At 41.9% G+C, this 21,576-nt stretch overlaps 1 protein-coding gene across 4 annotated transcripts in view; it reads right to left on the reverse strand.

The window, feature by feature from the left end:
• Positions 1-21,576, reverse strand: part of NEGR1 (neuronal growth regulator 1) — a 394,650-nt gene that overhangs the window by 157,809 nt on the left and 215,265 nt on the right. For all 4 annotated transcript variants that reach the window (XM_075181905.1, XM_075181906.1, XM_075181907.1 and 1 more), the window contains exon 3: positions 20,417-20,542. In XM_075181905.1, the coding sequence (XP_075038006.1) occupies positions 20,417-20,542 (126 nt within the window). The remainder of the gene's footprint in view (positions 1-20,416; positions 20,543-21,576) is intronic.

Consider the following 21,576-nt stretch of genomic DNA (forward strand, 5'->3'; position numbering starts at 1 on the left):
CAATGCAGCCCCCATCTGACCACCCTACATTGCAGCCCCCATCTGACCAGTATACAATGCAGCCCCCATCTGACCACCCTACAATGCAGCCACATCTAACCAGTATACAATGTAGCTCCCATCAGACCAATATATATGCTCACAGCACATGACTTGTCACCTGATGCAACCTAAACAGGCTCCCATGCACTAACAAGTCACAGGTTGTGCATTCATTATTGAATTTATCTCTACCTATAGCTATCAGTCCAACTCTACTCCATACAGGGGCAGACCTAGAATTGTATTGTACAGGGGGGGGGGGGCGATTTTTTGATTGTTAAGGCTGCCTGCGGCTGCACACTGTGTGCAGGTCCGTTCGGCAGAGAAGGGCAGGGAGAGTGTGCTGCCCGGCCGCTCTGATTATGTTTTAAACACAGTCACAGCAGCCGGGCAGCACACTCTCCCTGCCTGTCTCTGCCGAACGGACCTGCACATAGTGTGCAGCCACCGACAGCAAGCCCCTGCTAAAGGGAGCGATCGTCCCGATTGCCCATTCCCTTGATCCGCCACTGACTGCATAGTTTACGTTGTTTTACATAACTCTCTATCTCTCTCTACATATCAATCTGCCTTTATATCCAACCATGCATTGCATTTAATACAGTCTGATCACGAAGACAGTTACCTAGTTATAGGGCCCTCGAACATCACTGATAGGGTACCACGTGGAACCCCCACCATTACTGGTTGCATATGAGAATTGGCAATGCCAAAACCCAATGAGGGAATACTTACTGGCATTGCCAGGGAAAAATAAATGGGGGCTCCAGACGCACACTGCCCCACTGAGTATGTTTATGGTGTGGCTCCTGATTGGACAGAAGTATTAGTTTATCCAATGAGAAGCCACATACACCACACACTATGCAATATAGATCTTTCTGTTCTGAGACCTCTCCACTCTGCCTACTGTTGCCGAACCTGTAGTGTGCAGTTGGAAACAAAGGAATACCTTTAGTGGTATCTATCCTAAAGTAAGTTTTGGACATGCTAATCTAATCTACAGCAATACATATATGTAGATGAGCGAATCTACCACGATCCAATTGACGGAACTATTTGCAATATTAGACCAAAAGTTAAATTTTCCATTGGTCCCAATAAACAACAAATACATATTTTTAAAGGGTACTAGTAAAGCGTGAATGTGGAGAAGACAATCTTATTAAAGAAAAAAAAAAAAACATTTTAAAGGCAATTTTGTTTTGAAATTTCAAAACTAAACTATAGCGCGACCTTTACAAAGTGATTCCAAGTCACTGAAATTCCCAAAATGTTAAATCAATTTTCTCTTTTCTATTTATATAGCACCTGTACAATGCAGGGAAACACACAGAGAGTAAGAAGAAGACAATATTCTGTAAACTTGGTCCCATTTGACCATTTTCTTTATTTTAGTTACTTAGGATTCAGTCAGGTTCCTGTTTGAAGAATGAGACCAGGAAATAAATCTGTTGGGAAAAGCGAAATAATGAGAAACAAACAGCTTTAATATATCACTGTTGCTGTTACAATAGCGGGACGCCGCCGATACCGCGTAGAGGAAGTGACGGCAGGGAGCCAAGCCTTGTGGCTTTTTAACATAATCAATACGACCCCCTGTGTTCAGTGGAATTGGAGCTCGTTGTTCTCCCCAGTAAACAACTGTTGCTCTCGATTCAGACAGAAATGTCACATTATTTACCTGTTCATGTATCCATACTACAAAATCATCCAATACAATGCAAGTAGGGTTTTATTCTTTTTTTTTTTATTATTGTTCTTAAATTAATCTGCATAATCTGCAGAGTTAGCAGTGTTTTTGTTTTTCCAGAAGATCTAAAGGACAAACAAAAATCAACCAGCTACTAATAAAATATGCAATGCAAATGTGGTGTGTGTATATTACATACATATATATATATATATATATATTGACAAGTGAAGCCATAAGCTAAACGTCCCTAAATGCAGATGATAGGGTTACCTAATGGTACTTACTCTTTCAGGGTTAATTTCTCTCCAGTTTCTAGCCAATGGGAATGGCTGGGAGGTTACTTCCTACAGAATATATATCCTTAAGTGAGACATGCTGGATCCTCTTTCCCTGCTGGAAATCGTTAGGAAAACATCAGACAGGCTCAGTATCTTCAAAAACTGCATTGCTTTTCTGCATCTACTGTTTTCTATTTCTGGTTCTGTCACCTCTGATTTCTCAGCTGCGTGACATTCTTCTCTCTACCGTTTCCCTGGTTTTTCTTTCAGCCCTCTTTTCATCTCCTTCTCTTTTCCCCGACTTTCCCTCCATTTCCTCCATCATGCCCCGTCCCCGCAGAAACGTGCCTCCCTCCTTCCCACTTCTGGGATCCCCCCTCTGTACGCCATAGCCGCCAGAATTCCACCTTTACCCAGTCAGAAGGCGGCCCTGCAGTTGCTTCGTTCTAGCTGTCCCAAGGGCGATGAAGAGATGGGAGTTCTGGCCGCCGCGGCTGCGCAATTGTCCAGCCGGCCACTTCGCATGCGCGGCGGTCCAGAGCTCCGGAGCGGGCAGTGGGGCTGCTTGTTTCCAGAGCAAAACAGGCAATGGGGAAGAGGGAGAATTTCTCCCTCTCGCCGCCGGCCAAGTGCTGCTGGCCGTACTGAGCCACCAATGAGTGTAGTGGCTAACATCTCCACCACTTTGCAGCCACATGCAAGGAGCATGGTGGGGATGAATGTTCGGAGGGGCAGCAGCTGGGCGCCACAGCTGCTCCCCACTCCCCACCATATAATTTGGACACACCGGCCTCCTCCACTACAGGAGGTGGCAGCACAGTGGCATCACAAGGGGTTGTACCCTCTGCTCCACCAGCACCATCATTATTAGGATTCCCTTCATCTCAATATGGTTCGAGGGATCAAACCTTTTTAACTCAGGTCAGTAGCCGGCCTCCTCTTTATGGCCCTAGGTCGGCCACCTCGCCTCGGCGCTGGCAAGCCCTTTTGCCCCTTCCTGTTTTACAGGACACTATTCACTTTACCACCATGCACCGCCAGTCTCCCAATCAGCTAGGACTCGTCAGTCCCCCCCCCCACTTCCCCTACTGGCAATAAAACCAATTCCCCCCTCCGCAAATGACCATTGCAATTCATTCTGCTCTATCCAATAATTATGTGCTGCATTCAGACCATCCAGACACTTGGCCGTCCCCCTGGCTACATTGACATATTTGCCGCACCCAAGGTCTTATAGGCAGCAAGGGGCACTACAATCTCAGGCGCAATGGTCAGCACTTTATCCTCCCCCCCAGTGGTCTCTTTCATCCAGCAGCTAGTTATGCGCAGTCATCCGGCTTTTGGGACCTCAATGTATCACAGCAGCCCCCTACGCTAGCTGCCATACAGCCACACAAGATGCCTAGTTAAGTAGTCCAACCCCCTGAGCCTGGCAGAGCAGTTAGTTTGCCACCCATCCACCTTTCCCCGGTCAGACAGCAACTACTAGCGCAGCCCTGCAATTCCCCACTTGTCAGGAATCAAGCAAATGCTGGTGTTTTATACAACGAGCACGCAGTACAAGGTCGATTGGGTCTTCCCCCGGGTTGAGCGTATCCGCAGGAAGAGTGGGGCAGATGACGGTACAATCCAACCCTGCCCAACCGACAATAGCGGGCAGCACAATGGCATCCCTGGCGGCAGCAGATGGTGCACCGGCGTCCTCAGGTGAGCATGAAAGAATTTCTTACGCACTTTCACACAGCCCACCGTTAGCTTCAACTAGTGAGGGTTCGTCGGATGACGAACAGGGCCCGCGCAGATCAATGAAGATTCTTAACGTTCATTTCACCAAGTCCAAAACTCAGCAGAAAGTCAAACACCCAGCAGGCTACTAGGGCGCAGCTCAGATGTGGTAAAATGCTCATAAACAGCTCTGCTTACCGGACTCGGCCCGTGTATTAAGGATAGGATAATGAAGGATTTTTATGTTGACTTGTTTGAGCTCACTGAGTGAGCCAAGAAAGAATTAGCTTCAGCCAAAGAAAACGGGGTATAGGTGAAGATGGACACAAATCTTTCCCAAGTTGGGTTTCGGGTTACTGTCCTTATGCGGTTTCATACATCGAGTCCCGACCCGAGACAGTGACTGACATGTGGTGGTGCTTGCACCTCATCACCAATATTTTCCTTACAGATGGGGGATCACATTGGCAAAATTCTGACAAGAATTTTAGACATAGAGTGTGGGGGCAGCATTTAATTCCTTTTGAGTGCAAAGACGAAGAGATCTGGCTGGAGATGGTGCGCCAAAGCATGAATTCGGGGGCGCTTGCCCCACGCACAAGGCTTCAGCAGCCGGGGAGGTAACACACACAACAGATGTTTCGCTTTCAGCAACGGGTTGCGTACCCGTGGAGCTAACTGTTAATATAGACACGTCTGTTCACAATGTTGGGGGCCACATTCAGCAAAAGAATGCCCACGTCTCTACGCTACTGCCGGAAAAGGCCACGGGCTTCCTCCTTCCACTACTTCCTAAGGCCAGCTACCCGATCCGTCTAAAGGAGTTAAGTAGCTGGTTTTGGCTCTCTCTGGATGCAGAACTAGTCTCCTTTTTACGTTCAGGATTTGGATTTGGTTTTAAACTCCCAGTGCGTAGAGAAGTGACAGCTCAGGCGGTAAAAAAACTAAAATCAGCATATACCCTCCCTCATATAGTGAAAGAAAAAGTTCTCAAGGAAGTTCATTTAGGTCGTATGATGGGTCCCTTCACCTCCCCCCTATAGTCAATCTAGTCATTTCTCCAGTAGGGGTAGTTCCAAAAAAAGCGGCCGGTAGATATAGATTAATACAACATTTGTCACACCCCCCAGGGGGATCAGTTAATGATGCCATTGATCCCATCGACAGCGCGGTGTCATATCAGTCATTTGAGTCAGCCCTGGATATTGTTAGATCATTCTAGCAAAACTAGACATTGAGTCAGCTTTTTGGCTCCTGCCCCTTCATCCAGAGTCATTTAAGTTCATGGGCTCTTTTCTGCCAGATGGATATTACATTGATAGATGTCTTCCCATGGGTTGTTCCGTATTTTGCGCCATCTTGGAACAATTCAGCTCCTTCCTGCACTGGTGCATTCAGGTAGGGACGGGTCACAGAGGCATCGCACACTATCTGGATGATAATTTCGCATGCAGAGTGATTCCCATTGGCAGGGTATTTTGCAGAAAGCTACAAATAGCCACTGCGCATTTCACCAGTCCGCATAGTAGGATAACTCTGTTGAATGACATCAGAGGAGACTTTAGAGATTGGTCAGAATTTCTCTCTTCGTTCAATGGCGTGTGGATATGGCCTTCGGAATCCATCTCTTTAATGTCGCTGGATTTGCATACTGAGGCTTCAGTGTCCTGTGGTTTTGGTGCTTATTTCCAGGGCTTATGGTGCGCTTCACGCTGGGCAGAGTCCTGGTTTATTCGTGGTTTAGTAACAAATATATTATTCTTGGAACTATTCCTAATAATTGTTGCAACAGAGCTTTAGGCCTCATGTCTGAAAGGGAAAAACATTATCTGCTGGTGCGACAATCTGGGAGTCGTGCAATGCATAGACAGGCAAAGCGCATCTTCCCCTCAAGATATTAACCTAAGCCGGCACCTGGTCGTTAAATGTTTGGAATACGACATTTCTTTTAAAGTCCTTCACGTTCCAGGAGTTGACAACAAAATAGCCAATGCTTCATCACGATGTCAATGGCAGCGATTCCGTGAGCTGGTCCCCCATGCGCAGCTCACAGGTACGCCATGTCCGCATTATGTATCGAGCCGGCATACAAGGATTGGCGGAGTCATCATTAGCCCCTCATACCAGAAGAGATTACCGTTCAGCATGGCACCATTGGGTCACCTTCTTAGAATTCAGAGGAAGTACAGCTGCACCACTTATGGACAACATGTGGGCGTTCATATGGGCTACGTATCGGGCAGGTCCCACCAAATCGTCTGTCTCCCTGCTACTGGCAGGCATATCCTTTATGTCCCGTATGTTGGGTAAGGTTGATATCACAAAGCATTTCCTGATTTCTAAGACAATTAGAGGACAGAGCAAGTTACAACCTCGGGAGACTGATGGTAGGCAGCCCGTTTCAGTAGAGATTTTGCAGCAGCTGATAGTAACGCTTGCGCAGATAGCTGATAACACTACGAGGCAGTTCTGTTTAGTACGGCATTCTCTTTAGCCTATTTCGGCGCATTTAGGATGAGTGAGCTGGTTGCGCAGTCCCAACACACTTCAGGCAATGCTTTGCTCTTTAAGTGTATGAACATTTTTCCCTCACAGGTTTCGTGTAAAATTCCCCAGTCCAAAACTGATCAGTTAGGCAAGAACGATTGGTTAATCCTGAAAGCATCAACCGACAGCGTAATATGCCCGGTAGCATGGTGTACTCATTTTTCAGCATTACGTCCCCCGTCAGGGGTACCCTGGTTGGTGCATGCGGCTGGAACATTCTTGACGAAGTATCAATTTAATGCCCTGTTTAACAAAGCCTTGCACCACGTGGGTCTATACTCGACACTTTTTGGCACCCACTCATTCCGGATTGGGGCGGCTACTGCCTCAGCACAGTCAGGAGCTTCCATCGACAGTATTAAGTCCCTGGGACAGTGGAAATCTGACGCTTATAAAAGATATATACCACCTTAGGCTCTTTGGTTCCACCAGGCTGACAAGTTTACTCTTTTAATATTTCTTGCACAGGTGCAAGTTTATTTAGACTGCTTGTCCTGCCTCTTTTCTTCCTACAATAACCCTCATTCTTCGCACCCCCCTCCCCTAATCCCCTCCTTCGTCCGGTAGTGCAAGGCTTAACCACTCATCAGGCTCTGTGGGGGCATGAAGGAATTTTCCCATTTTCTCCTCAGATTACGGCCTGATTAATGGTGAGCCTCCAGGGTTTTACGGGTTTTTTCGCCTTCATTTGCAGGATCGGAAGGTGGTTGGAACAAGATTATTGAACAGAACGACCAACCAAATGAAGCGACAATTGGCACTTTGGAACGTTCATTGTGTCAGTATACACACTAACGCGATATGTGGCCGAGCGGTCATTTATTTGGTGATTGGCTCAATAATCGGCTGATAAACCTCCAGTGTGTACCTAGCCGTAAAGAGACGGTACGTCTGGGAAATTCTATTTACATGACAGTCCCTTAAATAAACACTTTACCCAAAGCTTATTCAGAAAGGGTCCCAGGCCAGTGCTGGGGCAGCATTCTACCCACAAACTCCTTCACCTCTATTGGAGATCATTAGTGCAGGATTAGGGTTTTATGCTAAACATTTGTAGAGCCATAGAGACAGACTCAATGAAATAATGACAATGATTACGTACAATTCAATACCTTAGTAGAAAATTATACCCACTAGATATAATTCCATAAAATACTTTGTCTTAAAATACATCTGAAATGGACAAGAGCAAAAAATATATAGACATAAAAGATCAAGCGAGACCTGTTGTTCATTAAATGTAAAATTACTTAGAAAAGTGCAGGAATGTCCGTCAAAGTGCCGCAGCTGGGAATGGGCAGTGGCGTACGGCATATACTTTGAAATATGGCAATTATCTTATGTTCCCACTTTTAAAATGTCACAATAACAGCTCCAAGTGTCTGTCTCTGTGCTAAACACTCTGAAAACCAGGATATTGCCCTTTACAATGAATGGTATAGAAAATAAAGTCTCACTAGATTGGGCTAAAAGTTTCCAAAAGAGTTTATGTCATGTCATCATGTGACCCTAGAAAAGTGCATGTCGCTGACAGCTGTAACCATGTGATATATATATATATATATATATATGCAACAATGTGTTTTCATTGCACAGATCTAACAATGTAGAAGTGTTTCCGTAGAGGTGTTTTATGTACTATATATGTAGTTTGAGTTGTATGTATTAAGCAATGCACCCGTCTGCCTGTAAATGACAGGAGAAATGGACATTAATCCACTGTACTGTAAATGGTATCAGAACATCTATTGAAGCTTTTTGTTTAAGTAATTGTGGTAACTCACTGAAGAGGGGTGTGGTGTGAGGGTGAAAGGGGCGGGGCATGACAGATTGCATCATTTTGGTCCCACCCCCATGGCAAATGTAGAAAAATTTTTGGCACGGAGGGTGGGGCTAAAATGGCGCAATCTGCCATGAATTCCGTCATTGAGGCCCGTCGGGGACAGGATGCGACAGACTTACCTGGTCTCCCGGGAGTTAGAGAGACATACCCGGAATTCAGAAGTCTCCCAAACATTCCGGAAGAGTAGGCAAGTAAGTGGTACCTTCTTCAGGACCGCCCTTTCCTGTTCAATACAGCAGCTGCTGTCCCTTCTTACCCTCACCCAGTGGAGGGACAACGTTGGGTGCAGAGGGTTGTGGCCCGCCGCTTCAGGGCCCGAAGGCGAGGAGGACTCGGCTATGTCAGGTCCCCCCAGCAATGCTCTTGGACCCCACCTGCCAAAGGCTCCTGCAGCTCTTCCTTATATCCCCTCTTAAAGGAAAGCAAAGCCGAGTCCTCTTCTGAGTGGCCCGCTCAAACTCTGAGAAGCCCCCCGCTCTGCTCTTTTCAGAGAAGAGAGGGGGAGGGCCGGGAGACTACACTGACATCGTTGGATGCCTACCCGAGATTTACTATGGAGTCTGACCACGCCCTGTTCTGTCCCTGCCCCCACCCATGGTTAGTGATTTGGGTGCAGAGCTGTTTTAATAAATGGCCAAAATAGGGCATTTGTCGTGGACCCACAATTAACATTCTAGTAAGGGAGCAGAGACCGTAAATTGGGTTCTCTCACATCCCCTGGTGTCCAAGTAAGACAAGTGATTCGTTATTGGAAATAATTTCTTCTCCAGAATTATTAGCCAGATATAATCATAAAATCACCTACACAAAATAATTGCATTAATAAAACACAAAGCCAGAGCTTGAAAAAGGTCTTCACCCTGACCATTATAATGCACTAACGTTACCCATAGCAACACATAGAACGTACTGGATACATGACAGCTAGAATCTGATTGGTTGCTGTGTATATCACCTCCAATTTTTAGCCAAATCAACGTCTTAACTTCTAAACAGGAATTAAGAAGATATCTGATAGCTTGTGAACAGCGCTATACCCACTAATGGGAATCATTCTGCCTTACTCAAAGAAGGGTGGTTTTCTTAGAACAACACTAATATATTCATTTTTATATTCATTTTGAAAGCAAGAAATTTAAAAATAAATTCAAATCAATTTCTGCACCTCAGGAACACACCCCAGTAACACATTTCTATTTCTGCAAATGCCTTGCCCTCTTTAATTAATTAATCATGAGAGTTGGGTTATTGCTACATTGTAAACTGAAACATTTCCTTGATGCTCGAAAGTTCTGGTGAAAAAAAAAGCAGAGTTTCACAGAGCGCTTATCCGAACTGATTATAAGTACGGCAGGATGACAGGAAGATGTAAAACAAGCGCACAACACAGGTGTAGGTTACGTGAGACAGAAAATAATTGATTATAAGATGACTTAGAACAGTTAGAAGTAAGTTTCATCAGACTATAATGGGATTGAAGTCTTCTCAAATCAAAGGCAACGAAGCCCTGTGCGCTGCTCTTCAAGACACACATGAAACATTTAGAGAAGGAAGAATATTCATTTTTTATGTCTTTTACCATTTTTCAAATAGCTTTAATTCTTATGAAACGGTTCACGTTAAAACCACAAGAAAGCGAGGCTGTAGTACCGCTATTGTCCACTAGATGGACTAGCTTCTTAGAAACACTCTTCGAGTTAGTATATTAAACTAAATGCAATTTGTAAATGAAGCTGCATTTTGTGTATATACAGCATGAATGACATACAGCTGGATATCAGAGATGAGTGAAGTTGTGGGGGGAGTTCACCCGTACGGAATGTTGTATCAGAACAGAGCGTTTTATAGAGGTGCACAGAATTCAGCTCAGCATTCCGCAAAAATTATATCCTACAGATAGAGCTAGCTGGCAGTGTCAGTGCAGTGTATTTAAGGGTGCAAGAGATTTAAAAGGCTATCTTATATACATATATCCACATCACACACACACACATGCGTTCTCCCCGTGTTTGCGTGGGTTTCCTCCGGGTGCTCCGGTTTCCTCCCACACTCCAAAAATATACTGGTAGGTTAATTGGCTGCAATTTAATTGTCCTTAGTCTCTCTTGGTCTGTGTGTGTGTCTATGTGTTAGGGAATTTAAACTGTAAGCTCCAATGGGGCAGGGACTGATGTGAATGAGTTCTCTGTACAGCGCAGTGGAATTAGTGGCGCTATATAAATAAATAGATGATGATAGCTTTAGGTGTCTCCTGAGCCCGATCTCAGACAGACAAGGCTATGTGCATCCAATAACATCGTGAAAACTTGCAGTGTTTAAATGTTATTTATCTGTATTGAGAGGAGGGCAATAACCCAGTAACACTGTACACAGCATCAGAGATTTCTCTAAAAAAGCAATTATTTTTAGTCTGCCATGGTACAAAATCTTTACATTTCAATAACTTCTGTTACCACCATAATGCTTGTGTATAATCTGAATTCCAACTGGAAAGCTTGTGGGTGAGAAGGTTATTTATATGATCTGGTCACGTTACACATTAACATAAGAGTTTGTACAGTGTGGGGAGACATTTAAATCTTACAGATAGGGTACAATATATTGTAGCGAGTGGCATAGAATTTTTTTTTATGTCTACAGCTTATTTAACTAGATTTCTGTTCTGAAAATACAAAATTCTGACCCAAACTCTCTCACAAATTACCGCCCCATCTCTCAGCTGCCGTGCCCCTCCAAGCTCCTAGAGAGACTTGCCTACACTCGCCTCACATGCTTCCTTTCTGCAAACAACCTGTTGGATCCTCTTCAGTCAGGCTTTCGCTCTCAACACTCCACAGAGACTGCGTTGACCAAGGTTGTCAATGATTTGATCACTGCTAAAAACAAAGGCCATTACTCTCTTCTAATTCTCCTGGATCTCTCTGCTGCATTCAACACCGTTGACCACTTTCTTCTCATACAAACGCTACAATCCCTAGGTCTTCAGAACACCGTCCTATCCTGGTTCTCATCCTACCTATCTAATCGCTCTTCAGTGTTAATTTCTCTGGATCCAACTCCACCCCCTGCTCTGACTTATTTTCACAACGCTGACCCTATTTAAGGTACAAAAAAGGAAAAATTGTAAAAAAAGAAAAGACTATATAGCGTTTCCCTCCCCAAATCTTCACCTAAACATCCTGGGATGGTGTGTACTATAGCGGGGAGACATTAAAAGTGAGGTTGCCCTGCCATAATAATAAACAGCTAGATCGGCACAAGGCTACTGCCTCTTAGGGGGGCAACTAATAGCCCTCACCCCAATGGCTACCAGCCCTGTGCAGTAAAGTGATGTTCATCCAATCTCCCACCTGGGCTGGGTAAGTTAGCTAGTTTAGGACCCCTGGAATGGCAACTTAGCCCCCTAAGTGGTCCTAGTATAATGGCCAAAAATCCCTAATACCCCTACCCATTTTAAAAAAAAAAAGAGAAATAAACACACATTTTTAAAATAAACTTAAAATGGATAAAAGTCTCTCCCTAACCCGTGTTATACACATTATTATACACAAAAAAATAATTCTTCTTTTGTTTTTATTGATCGGTCTCGAAAATACAAAAAATCTCCATAAACTAAAGACCCACCCACACATGATTACTATCTGATGTGAAATGTTCAAAATCAGGATACCCGGGATGACCCTTCTCTCCCAGCCAATCACAAGCGGCTAGTGTGGGAAAATGCTTGTAATTGGCTGCCGGTGGACAGGGACCTTCAGGATTAGTCATCTAGTGGTGGTCAGTGCCAGAGTTTGGTTGGTTACATTAGAATAGGGATTTTGTTTTCCATTTGGACCACACAGTATGAAGAAAGAAGAAAGTCCCTTTAATTGAAATATTTATACATTGTGAACAAGAGTTTTGTGGAGCATTTTATTCAATTACAATTTATTCTAAAATTGCGTGTGTGCTTTTATTTCTTGTTGTCCTAGGGACTACTGTCCAATAAAATGCGACCACTAGGATCCCATTGTTGTTAATTGAACTTGTAACATTTTTGGTGAATCTCTGAAATTTGACCACATACTTAAAAGTGGAGATACTCACTGACCCCCGTGTAGTGGTTTTGGATCTGGATTAGCTTTGTGTTTTGGTTTTGGTTTTGGCAAAACTGCCCTCGTGTGTTTTGGTTTTGGATTTTTTTAGAAAAAATCCTAAAATATGCTAAAATCACATCATTTTGCTCTTTTTTTGTTCCAACATTATTATTAACCTCAATAACACTCATTTCAAGTCATTTGCAGTCAATTTTGACCACCTCACAGGTCACAATATTATTTTCATACACTTTCGGACAAATACTGCAGCGACTTGGCAATTGACAAAATAATAACCAGATTTAGTAAACATGTCATGATAGCTGTTGTAGATCCCCTTAGACATGACAGACTTAGATCTACCGGTTCAGCAGTAAAGTCTTTGCATTATACTACAATGTCAATGTGCCTATTGCTTCTGTCTTTAAGCCTGTGTGTCCGTGTGTAACCACCTTTGAACAGCTCACGTGCAAGGACGTGTCTTTGAAGCATCCAGTAGAGCTTCATTTACAAAGTCCTCAAGATCTTTAAAGCACTCATACATTTTTAAAGCAAGTCTGTCATGTACACAGCGGAGGCATCCATATTGTAGCTGGACTAATATTCATGAGTATGTAGCCTATTAATCCATTAGGATCCAGCACCTCATGAATAAAAGTCAGGTCTTATGAATATTAGTCTGGCCATGCCTCAGTGATGTCACTGGTTCCTAGCAAATTGATAGGCTGCCTACATGTTTAGCCCACAGAATGGAAACTTCTACTGTAGCTCAACTTTAAATACAGTAGAAAGTACATTTAGGACACATATCAAATATCTACATAGACCTATATGAAATTCATGCTTCCTTAAATGCATTGTTCCTACGTTAATATAAGATGTAGCAGTCAAATAGTTATAATGTAGAAATCACCAACAGGTAACTTTCAGTATCCTTATTACTAAGTACGAGTGAAGTTGAGAAGCGGTTTTGCATGTATCGAATTATGGAACGTTAAGTTATTTCACAGTTGTACAAAGTTCCAGTGTTTCAATCCCTGGGTTCTGCTTTGCATCCACAGAATGTTATTTCTGAACTGTATTTGTCATTTTCACTGAATTTATAGTCTATGAATAAGTTTTCTGAGTAGCATGGCTGTGGCATGACTCGAATAAAACACTTAAGGCTAAATTTTTCTGGCAAAACATGAAAACGCATCTCTTCAGACAAGCTTATAGTATTCCTCTACCACCCTCTTAATCTCTCTAGGTTACCCTATTACCACCCTTTACACAGCTAACACAAGACAACAACCCTCTGACCAACATTGCTGTGTGACCGATCACACAGCCCACTCAATACTTTGTAACCTTTGCATTATAGCTGGACAAATATTCAATATGATGCAGCACTTACCCTTGTGAATCAGACCATTGTCCCATAGATTGTAAGCTTGCGAGCAGGACCCTCTTACCTCTCTGTCTGTCTGTATTACCCAGTATTCTTTTATTACTGTTTGTTCCCAATTGTAAAGCTCTACGGGATCTGCTGGCACTATATAAATAAATGATGATGATGATGATGATAGCCAAATGCAAAATAAGGTGAATATTTTGCCGCTCAGTAAAATAATTTGCTTGTCTCTCCTTATAACTTGCAGCTGTGGATGCAACATTCCTTGTAATATATTAATTGTAGCAGTATGCAAATGAGTTGATGTCACTACCCATATATAGGAATTACTCACCTAACAACACGATACTCTGATTGTTTGCATCAATTCAATTATGTTGGTTTTTTTAACACGTAAATTATGCTCTAAGGAAGCTAAGGCTAAAAACCAGCGAATAAGTGAAGTTCTAGAATATACTTCAGCTCATAGCTAGCGCTGCCTTTTGTTCTTTAATTTAAATGAATCTTCTGCAGGAGTTGTAACTCGCAGACAAGTACATGACTCAAGCACAGCAAAGATATCCAGGACTAATATGCGGTCAGTATGACAGCAATATGATGATTCATTACTGTAGCCGATCTCTGGAGAGTTGATACTGCTCTGCTACAATGTAACCAGTGACAAAGGGCCTTGTATTAGGAAACAAAATTAATACTCTAGAGTTTTGCCGTCTGATGAAAAGATATAGACGAGGTACGACGCCTGAGCTTAAAACTAGGACAGAATTCCTTCTAGTAAGTGCACATAATTCCTTTTTCTTTTGGGAACAGTAGGTATAGGGATCGGGGACTAATTAGCTGTCCAATTGCTGTTTTTTTAATGTTGGACTCATGCAGTACAGAATATATATAGCAGAAATAAGAAAACGGATGTTTCATTGTATAATTACAGAGTCAGCGTTAATCATTTCAACCATTGGGTGAACACAGCGCTATGTAAATTGCCAAATGGACAAAACTACAGGCGCCTACAGTGGCTTAAAGCATGAATAAAAAAAAAAAAAGGAGCAAATGTGCACATTGGCAAAACCATGTTGCTCTGCAGTGGGAGGAGGGGGGGGCAAATTTAAAATGTGCGGACAGATTTAGAGTTGGAAGGGGGCGTGTCCTTGCTCAACTCTAAATTGCACTGTAAAAATAAAGCTGCCCGGTATCTGTTCGCTACGTGCAAAAACAGCCAGTATTTCCCTGTATATAAAAAAAAATAAATGCATTTGTCCCCCTTGCATTGCAACTAGAGATGCTCAGGCTCAGTTCTTCGAGAACCGAACACACCCGAACTTAGGGGATCTGAGTACCGAGGCGAGTCGGCTCGGTACGTTCATGCTTTTTCGGAATCGAAAACGAGGCAAAACATCATCGCTACGTCGTCGGATCTCTGGAGTTTTGAAATCTATAAATACCGCCCTCCGCGGCGATCTAGCGCCATTTGAAAGAGAGACACAGAAGGGGTAGCATAGAGTGTAGTGCAGTTGGTCAGCCAAATAGATAGAATTGAAAGAGGAGGGGGTAGCAGTGTTCAAGAAAGTCTACAGTGACATTCAGGAGAGCTCCATTGCTAATTCTCACTGCAGAAAAATACAAATACTAGTGCTGGCAGGCGTTTCTTCTGACTTTGCAGTCAAATTGTATACGGTGTTATATATGTTACACACAAGAGAAGAGCTCCATTGCTCCATTGCTAATTGTCATTGCTGAAATACAAATAATAAGTCTTGCAGGCTTTTCTTCTGACTTTTCTTTTCTGCCACTGCTGTGTGCCAATGTGTCCTAGATGTGGTAGGAACTGCCATGTGTTTGTGTCATTGCTCTGTCGCTTACCATCCAGCCAGGTCGCTGCAGTATTTGTCCGAAAGTGTATGACAATAATATTGTGACCTGTGAGGTGGTCAAAATTGACTGCAAATGACTTGAAATGAGTGTTATTGAGGTTAATAATAATGTAGGAATAAAAAAAGAGCAGAATGATGTGATTTTAGCATATTTTAGCAATTTTTCTAAAAAAATACAGATCCAAAACCAAAACACACAAGGGCGGTTTTGCCAAAAAAAAAACCACTTCACGGGGGTCAGTGAGCATCTCTACATGCAACATGGTTAGTCCAGGAGTAACTTTGCACCTGGGCAAAACCATGTTGCATTGGTGGGGGAGGTAAATTTAAAATGTGGGGACAGATTTACAGTTGGGGTAGGGCGTGTCCTAGATCAAATTTAAATTTCAGTGTAAAAATGTAGCTATTAAGTATCTGTGTGCTACATGAAAACACAGCCAGTATTTTCCTTATGTGCAAAATAATAAACTGATGTGCACCCCTTGGCATTGTAACATGGTTTGTCCCGGAGAACATTTACTCCTTTTTTTTGCCTTACTTTCCCAAATGTCTCCGCTCTTTGTAGAACACAAGTACTCTCTAACAATCCTAGAACACTTTCAAGACTTTTGAAAACCTTTGTGAAACAACTGACAAACTTGTTTCATAAAGTATTGGAAACAAAATGACATTTACATTACACTTCTGGGGAATCTTATTATAATGGCACTCGGAATTCACTGAGCTAAATCTTTTCATAAGAGCTTTCTCTCCTCTTTCGATGTTAAAGTAAAGTCTGCTTTTAGAATCTATAATGCAATCACAAAGAGTTATTAAACCATTTGTACTGTAGTGCTATAATCTCTACCTCCAGCAACATTAATGCCTTTTCTCTTCCTGCCATAGAATAACAAGTCTAAGAGTGCAGAAATTATCTACTTTGTACGCTGCTAGGAATTCCTGGCTTTAACATAAACAACAGGAGAGTGATAAACACAGTGCAGAGCTTGAGTGTAATTCCGCCCAAATCTGAGCGGATCTCGACATTGTTTCATTTTGAACCTGGATATAAGTACTCTCTGTATAAACGTCACTTGCCTTATGTTAGCACACAGAACAGACATGCATATGTGCAATACAAAGGCACATCAGAATGCATGCCAGAAACTTTATTTAGAAAATAAATGAACAACTCTATAATCATAAAAATCGGTTTACATTTTTGATATTATTTATATAAATCAGAATTATTATTATTATTAATATTATCTTTAATTTATAAGGCGCCACAAAGGGTCCGCAGCGCTGTATATGACATATACAGAAAACAGTGAGCCATGTCATAACATGATACAGAAAGAACAAAAAATGAACAAAAATATATACACAGACACAGGTAACATGGTAAAGCAGTTCCAGTGTGAAGACAAATGAAGAGGACCTGGAGGACACCGCGTCCCGAAGCGGAGGGGTAAGTGTGATTTTTTTTTATCACAGAAACAGCAGTTTATCGGAACTGCTGTTTCTGTGATCCGTTTTTAATAAATTTAATAAATCACTGCGCCTGACTCACAGTAGAGACCACTACATTAGTGATATTAGTGTGTTCTCTCCAGTCGTGGCCTCCAGGCACCCAACACTGGGCTGCCTGTGCTTAGTGACCACCTCCGTTCTAAGTTCTGATTGGATGCGCAAAATGTCCATCAGCACTATCATTCCTAGAAGCGCCATTGGCAGTTGTATGGCTACTCTCTCATTCGCTGACAATCATCCAATTGGCAGGAGAGTAGAAGGTGACGGTTCAGCTGATTGGTGGATTATGGCGCAAACGAGAGAGTATCAGTGCTGTCAGGTGAGTAGTGATTAGTGCTTCTAAGAACACTGCAGAGTTCTGGTGGATATGTTGAACATCCAGTCGGAAATGAAACCACAAGCCAAGTCTCTCCACCTAGACACTACTTCTCCAGGAAATCTGCTACAAGTCACCCACAAATTACTGCGGATCGAGTAAAGGTTTCCAAAAAAAAACCCTACTCCTGCCTCTCTAGCCGAAAATAGCTTATATATCAAATATAGCCCTGCCCTCACCTCCAGCTGTAAACAACAGAATCTCTTAAACTCTATTCATTATCATCATTTAGTTATATAGCGCCACTAATTCCGCAGCGCTGTACAGAGAATTAATTCACATCAGTCCCTGCCCCATTGGAGATTACAGTCTAAATTCCCTAACACACACAGAGAGAGAGAGAGAGAGAGAGAGACTAGGGTCAATTTTGATTGCAGCCAATTAACCTATCAGTATGTTTTTAGAGTGTGGGAGGAAACCGGAGCACCCGGAGGACATCCACACAAACACAGGTAGAACATAGAAACGCCACACAGATAAGGCTATGGTCGGGAATTGAATTCATGACCCCAGTAAGGCAGAAGTGCTAACCACTAAGCCACCGTGCTGCCCCAATTGCACTATACAGCAATCCCTGAACCACAAACTCACTCTATTGAAATGGACATAATAGCAGCACTGAGTTTAACTATGGAACTTTGTATCCCCTTACAGGGCTACCAGCCCAAATGCTTATATTATGGTCCACCACTGTTAATGCACTGTGGAGACGTGGACTGTGCCTAATTAGAGGTGTTCTCCTTTTAGCAGGTTTTTTTACACCACCTTGGAGAATGTTGTAATCGGTTTTTAGCCACTATTTTCAATTAAACGACTTTGGCTCAGTCTAGGCACATTTTATAGAGGAAGCTCATTAATAGGAACATAAACCAATGGAACTATAAAGTAAAAAGGTTAAATTGTGACACTAGCAATAAAAGCAGCGCTGATGTGTGTTATTGTCATGAGTAAAATAAATGAGGGTCAAATGAACAGTATTTTAGAGAGATGAGAGGAAAAGCTGTAACTAATTAAGGGGGGGCGCTTTTCTTCAGGTATCATTTTTTTTTTCTTTTGCATAAATGCACATTTCATTCACACACCAGGGGGTAGATTTATTAAACACTATAAAAAGGAAAAATGGAGGTGTTGCCCATAGCAACCAATCAGATTCTAGCTGTCATTTTCTACAATGTACTAGGTAAATGACAGCTAGAATCTGATTGGTTGCTATAGGCAACATCTCCACTTTTTCAAACCCGCAGGTTAGTAAATCTAGTCCTAAATATCTTTGTGACATGATCTGCCCAACTCCTGTACATTGCCAAATCCTCTAACCATGCCATGATGGATAGTAGACCAACTTCCCTACTTGCCTGATTTTAATAGGCCGGCCTGTTGTCAATGCCCCTCCCATATTACAAACGTTGTTTGTTTGCAATGGCGAATGCAAAATAAGGTGAGCTGGACTAGCTTGTATTGGATCAGTGTGAGCTCACCTAATTTTTCGGCAACCTATTTTATTCGGCAAATAACACAGCTTATTAAATGTCGACAAACCAGAGGGTAAATCTACCCCCAAAGATTTGGAAAATCTTTTTAAAAGTCTCTGCTCAAATGAACCATTCAAATTAAAATGTGGTGAGGGGAGGGGGTAATGTTCCCTTATAAAATAAAGTGTAGTTCCTAAATGACTCCCAGGGTTAGATGTATCAAACCTTCTAAATTGGAAAAGTGGAGGTGTTGCCCATAGCAACCAAACAGATTCTAGCTCTCATGTTCTAGAATGTACTAAAATAAATGACAGCTAGAATCTGATTGGTTGCTATGGGTAACACCTCCACTTTCCCTATTTAGAAGATTTGATAAATATACCCCCCCCCCCAGTGTGGTGGGGACAAGACATCAAATAATCACAGGAAATTTGCTAACCAAGAGATTTTTGAAAGCCATGCCACCTTGTTATTTTTGAAGTAAATTAAAGGAAGATGCTTATGACAATTATTAACTATATAGTTTCCTGTAACTGTGTAGAGAAAGGTTTTCTTTTCTTTGTATATTGTACTAGAAGATATCAGCTAGATTCTGATTGGTTGCACCTCCTTTTCTACTTAGCGGCCCCTATAACAGTTTTCTTAAATAGCGATGCTCAAACTCTTTCAGGCGATTCGAAATTTGTTCAATCCGAACTCATTCAATGGCCTCCAACTTTTGGTCGAATTAATTAATTAATTTAGAAAATGTCAACATTTCTTTGTCTATTTTAGAACCGTTTAGCTGGTAAGTCAAATTCAAATTTCACAGTTAAAATAAGCTATTAAGTGTTGCCTTTTAAGCCCGATCATAGTAATCCTATCTTTTTTTTTCAAATAGCAAATTGTGCTCAAATTCAAATTTCGAATTTACCGTTTACACAGAAAAACATTTACATTACAATATATACAACAATTTAAGAATAAACTAGCTCAAACATGTTCAAACATGGCCAAGCCTGTGCCCCTCGCTTGAATTTAGCTCCAAATTTAGATTCCAAGGCTTGAGAATTTTCCACAAATTTTTGAACATTAAAGTTTGCTAAAACTGGTTTGTCAAACCAGTTCTAGAAACCACTTGAAACAATTTTGAGCTATTCATAAGTGCCCCCTATTAAGTGCTAAAGTTAGGCAATGTAGCTAAAAAAAAGTCATTTATATCAAAAGTAACTGATTCATTAAGGAGCGTAAATCTCGATACGAGTTGTATTTTGCATAAAATTGCTATGCAAATGCTCAGAAAGGGACTATACCCTGGTGAACTCAAGTGGATGCAATTCATCTTGGAACGCAAAGGAAACTGTTTACATTGTGTTAGAATTTATCATAATTGTAGTATCTCCTTGGGGGAAAATAGCCAGACTGGCATTTTATCTTGTACATTTTAAACGGACTACATGGTACATTATTATGTGCGGATGTTCCATGACTCTTGTTAGCAGGTTCAGGTCAATTTTCACCCAAACAAAGACTAAAAGGGCGCTGACAATACACAAATGTACAACTTCTTATCACGTAACGATCCAGACACAGACTGCACACCTACCGGACGGGGAGATGTGTCTCCACGATATCAAAGGCTCTGGTTTTCCGGTGGCCAAGCACGTAAGCGACACGTTTGTTCCTTCATTGACGACAATGTTGGAGGAGATGTCGTAGATCTTTGGAGAAACTGAAACATCATAAAGGGATTAGTGAGGACATGTTTTCACTGGACAAATATATATCAGTAGGAAAATGTTCAAGCAAACTTTGTCCCATTTCATTGTTCTTTGTGCAGTTTCATTCAGCATTTAGAGTGTATTAGTCAACTACGCGCAGTGGTAGCAGCAATTGTGTGGCCTAAATAATAATCAGGAAAATCGAGAAGGCTCCATTTGAACATTGGTCCAAACCAAACATGGCCGCCTTCACGGTGATGTCACTAATCCTAGCCAATTGTCTGCATCCGCAGTAAAATGGATGCCTGACCTGCGTTGTCAACAAGTGCACTTTTAAAAAGGTCCATATCTAGTGGAATCCTTTTAAAAACTGTAGGACAAATGCACTGATATGCACTGTAATGTGTAATAGCCCTGAAATAAAATAGTATCATAAGAAACACGGCCGGCATCAGTTACATGAGTAAATACAGGCACATTGTAAAATACCCGGAGCCATAGCCCCCAAGGAAAGACTATGTAACAGTATTTGAAGTCATGAAAATATTTTTGACTATATCTAGAAACTACTGGAGCCCCTGGAATCTATAACCCCAAAAAAGTACATTATAAAAGGTATATTATCAAAGAAGTTAAATGCCTAGGTAAATGAAAAGCAAAACACAATATTGTTGACTTTTGCCACTTTATAAACCAGCAAAGTGTTGTTTGACTAATTTTTCTATGATTTATCAATGTTTTTTTCTAGCGAAGTCTATTGGCATTGAAACTATTATCAATAGGATCATATTTGACTTAATCATCCTAGAATTCTTTTCCCACTTCTTTCAAAACTTCCACAAAAATATGGAAAGTTGATGACAAGGGGTAGAGTGCTGCCCCCACAAATTCAGCTGCCCCAAACCCTAAGCCTGTATGGTCTTTCCACTTAGCTCAGATAAATTGAGGTCACATGTTTTCTATGGAAAGTATCTGTCACTTAACTTGAATAAGACCTAATACACTGTAAAATCACGGACAAAAACCTGAGATTGTCAGTGGAAAT

The sequence above is a fragment of the Mixophyes fleayi genome, chromosome 8 (genome assembly GCF_038048845.1).
Source record: "Mixophyes fleayi isolate aMixFle1 chromosome 8, aMixFle1.hap1, whole genome shotgun sequence".
Taxonomy (NCBI): Eukaryota; Metazoa; Chordata; class Amphibia; order Anura; family Limnodynastidae; genus Mixophyes; species Mixophyes fleayi.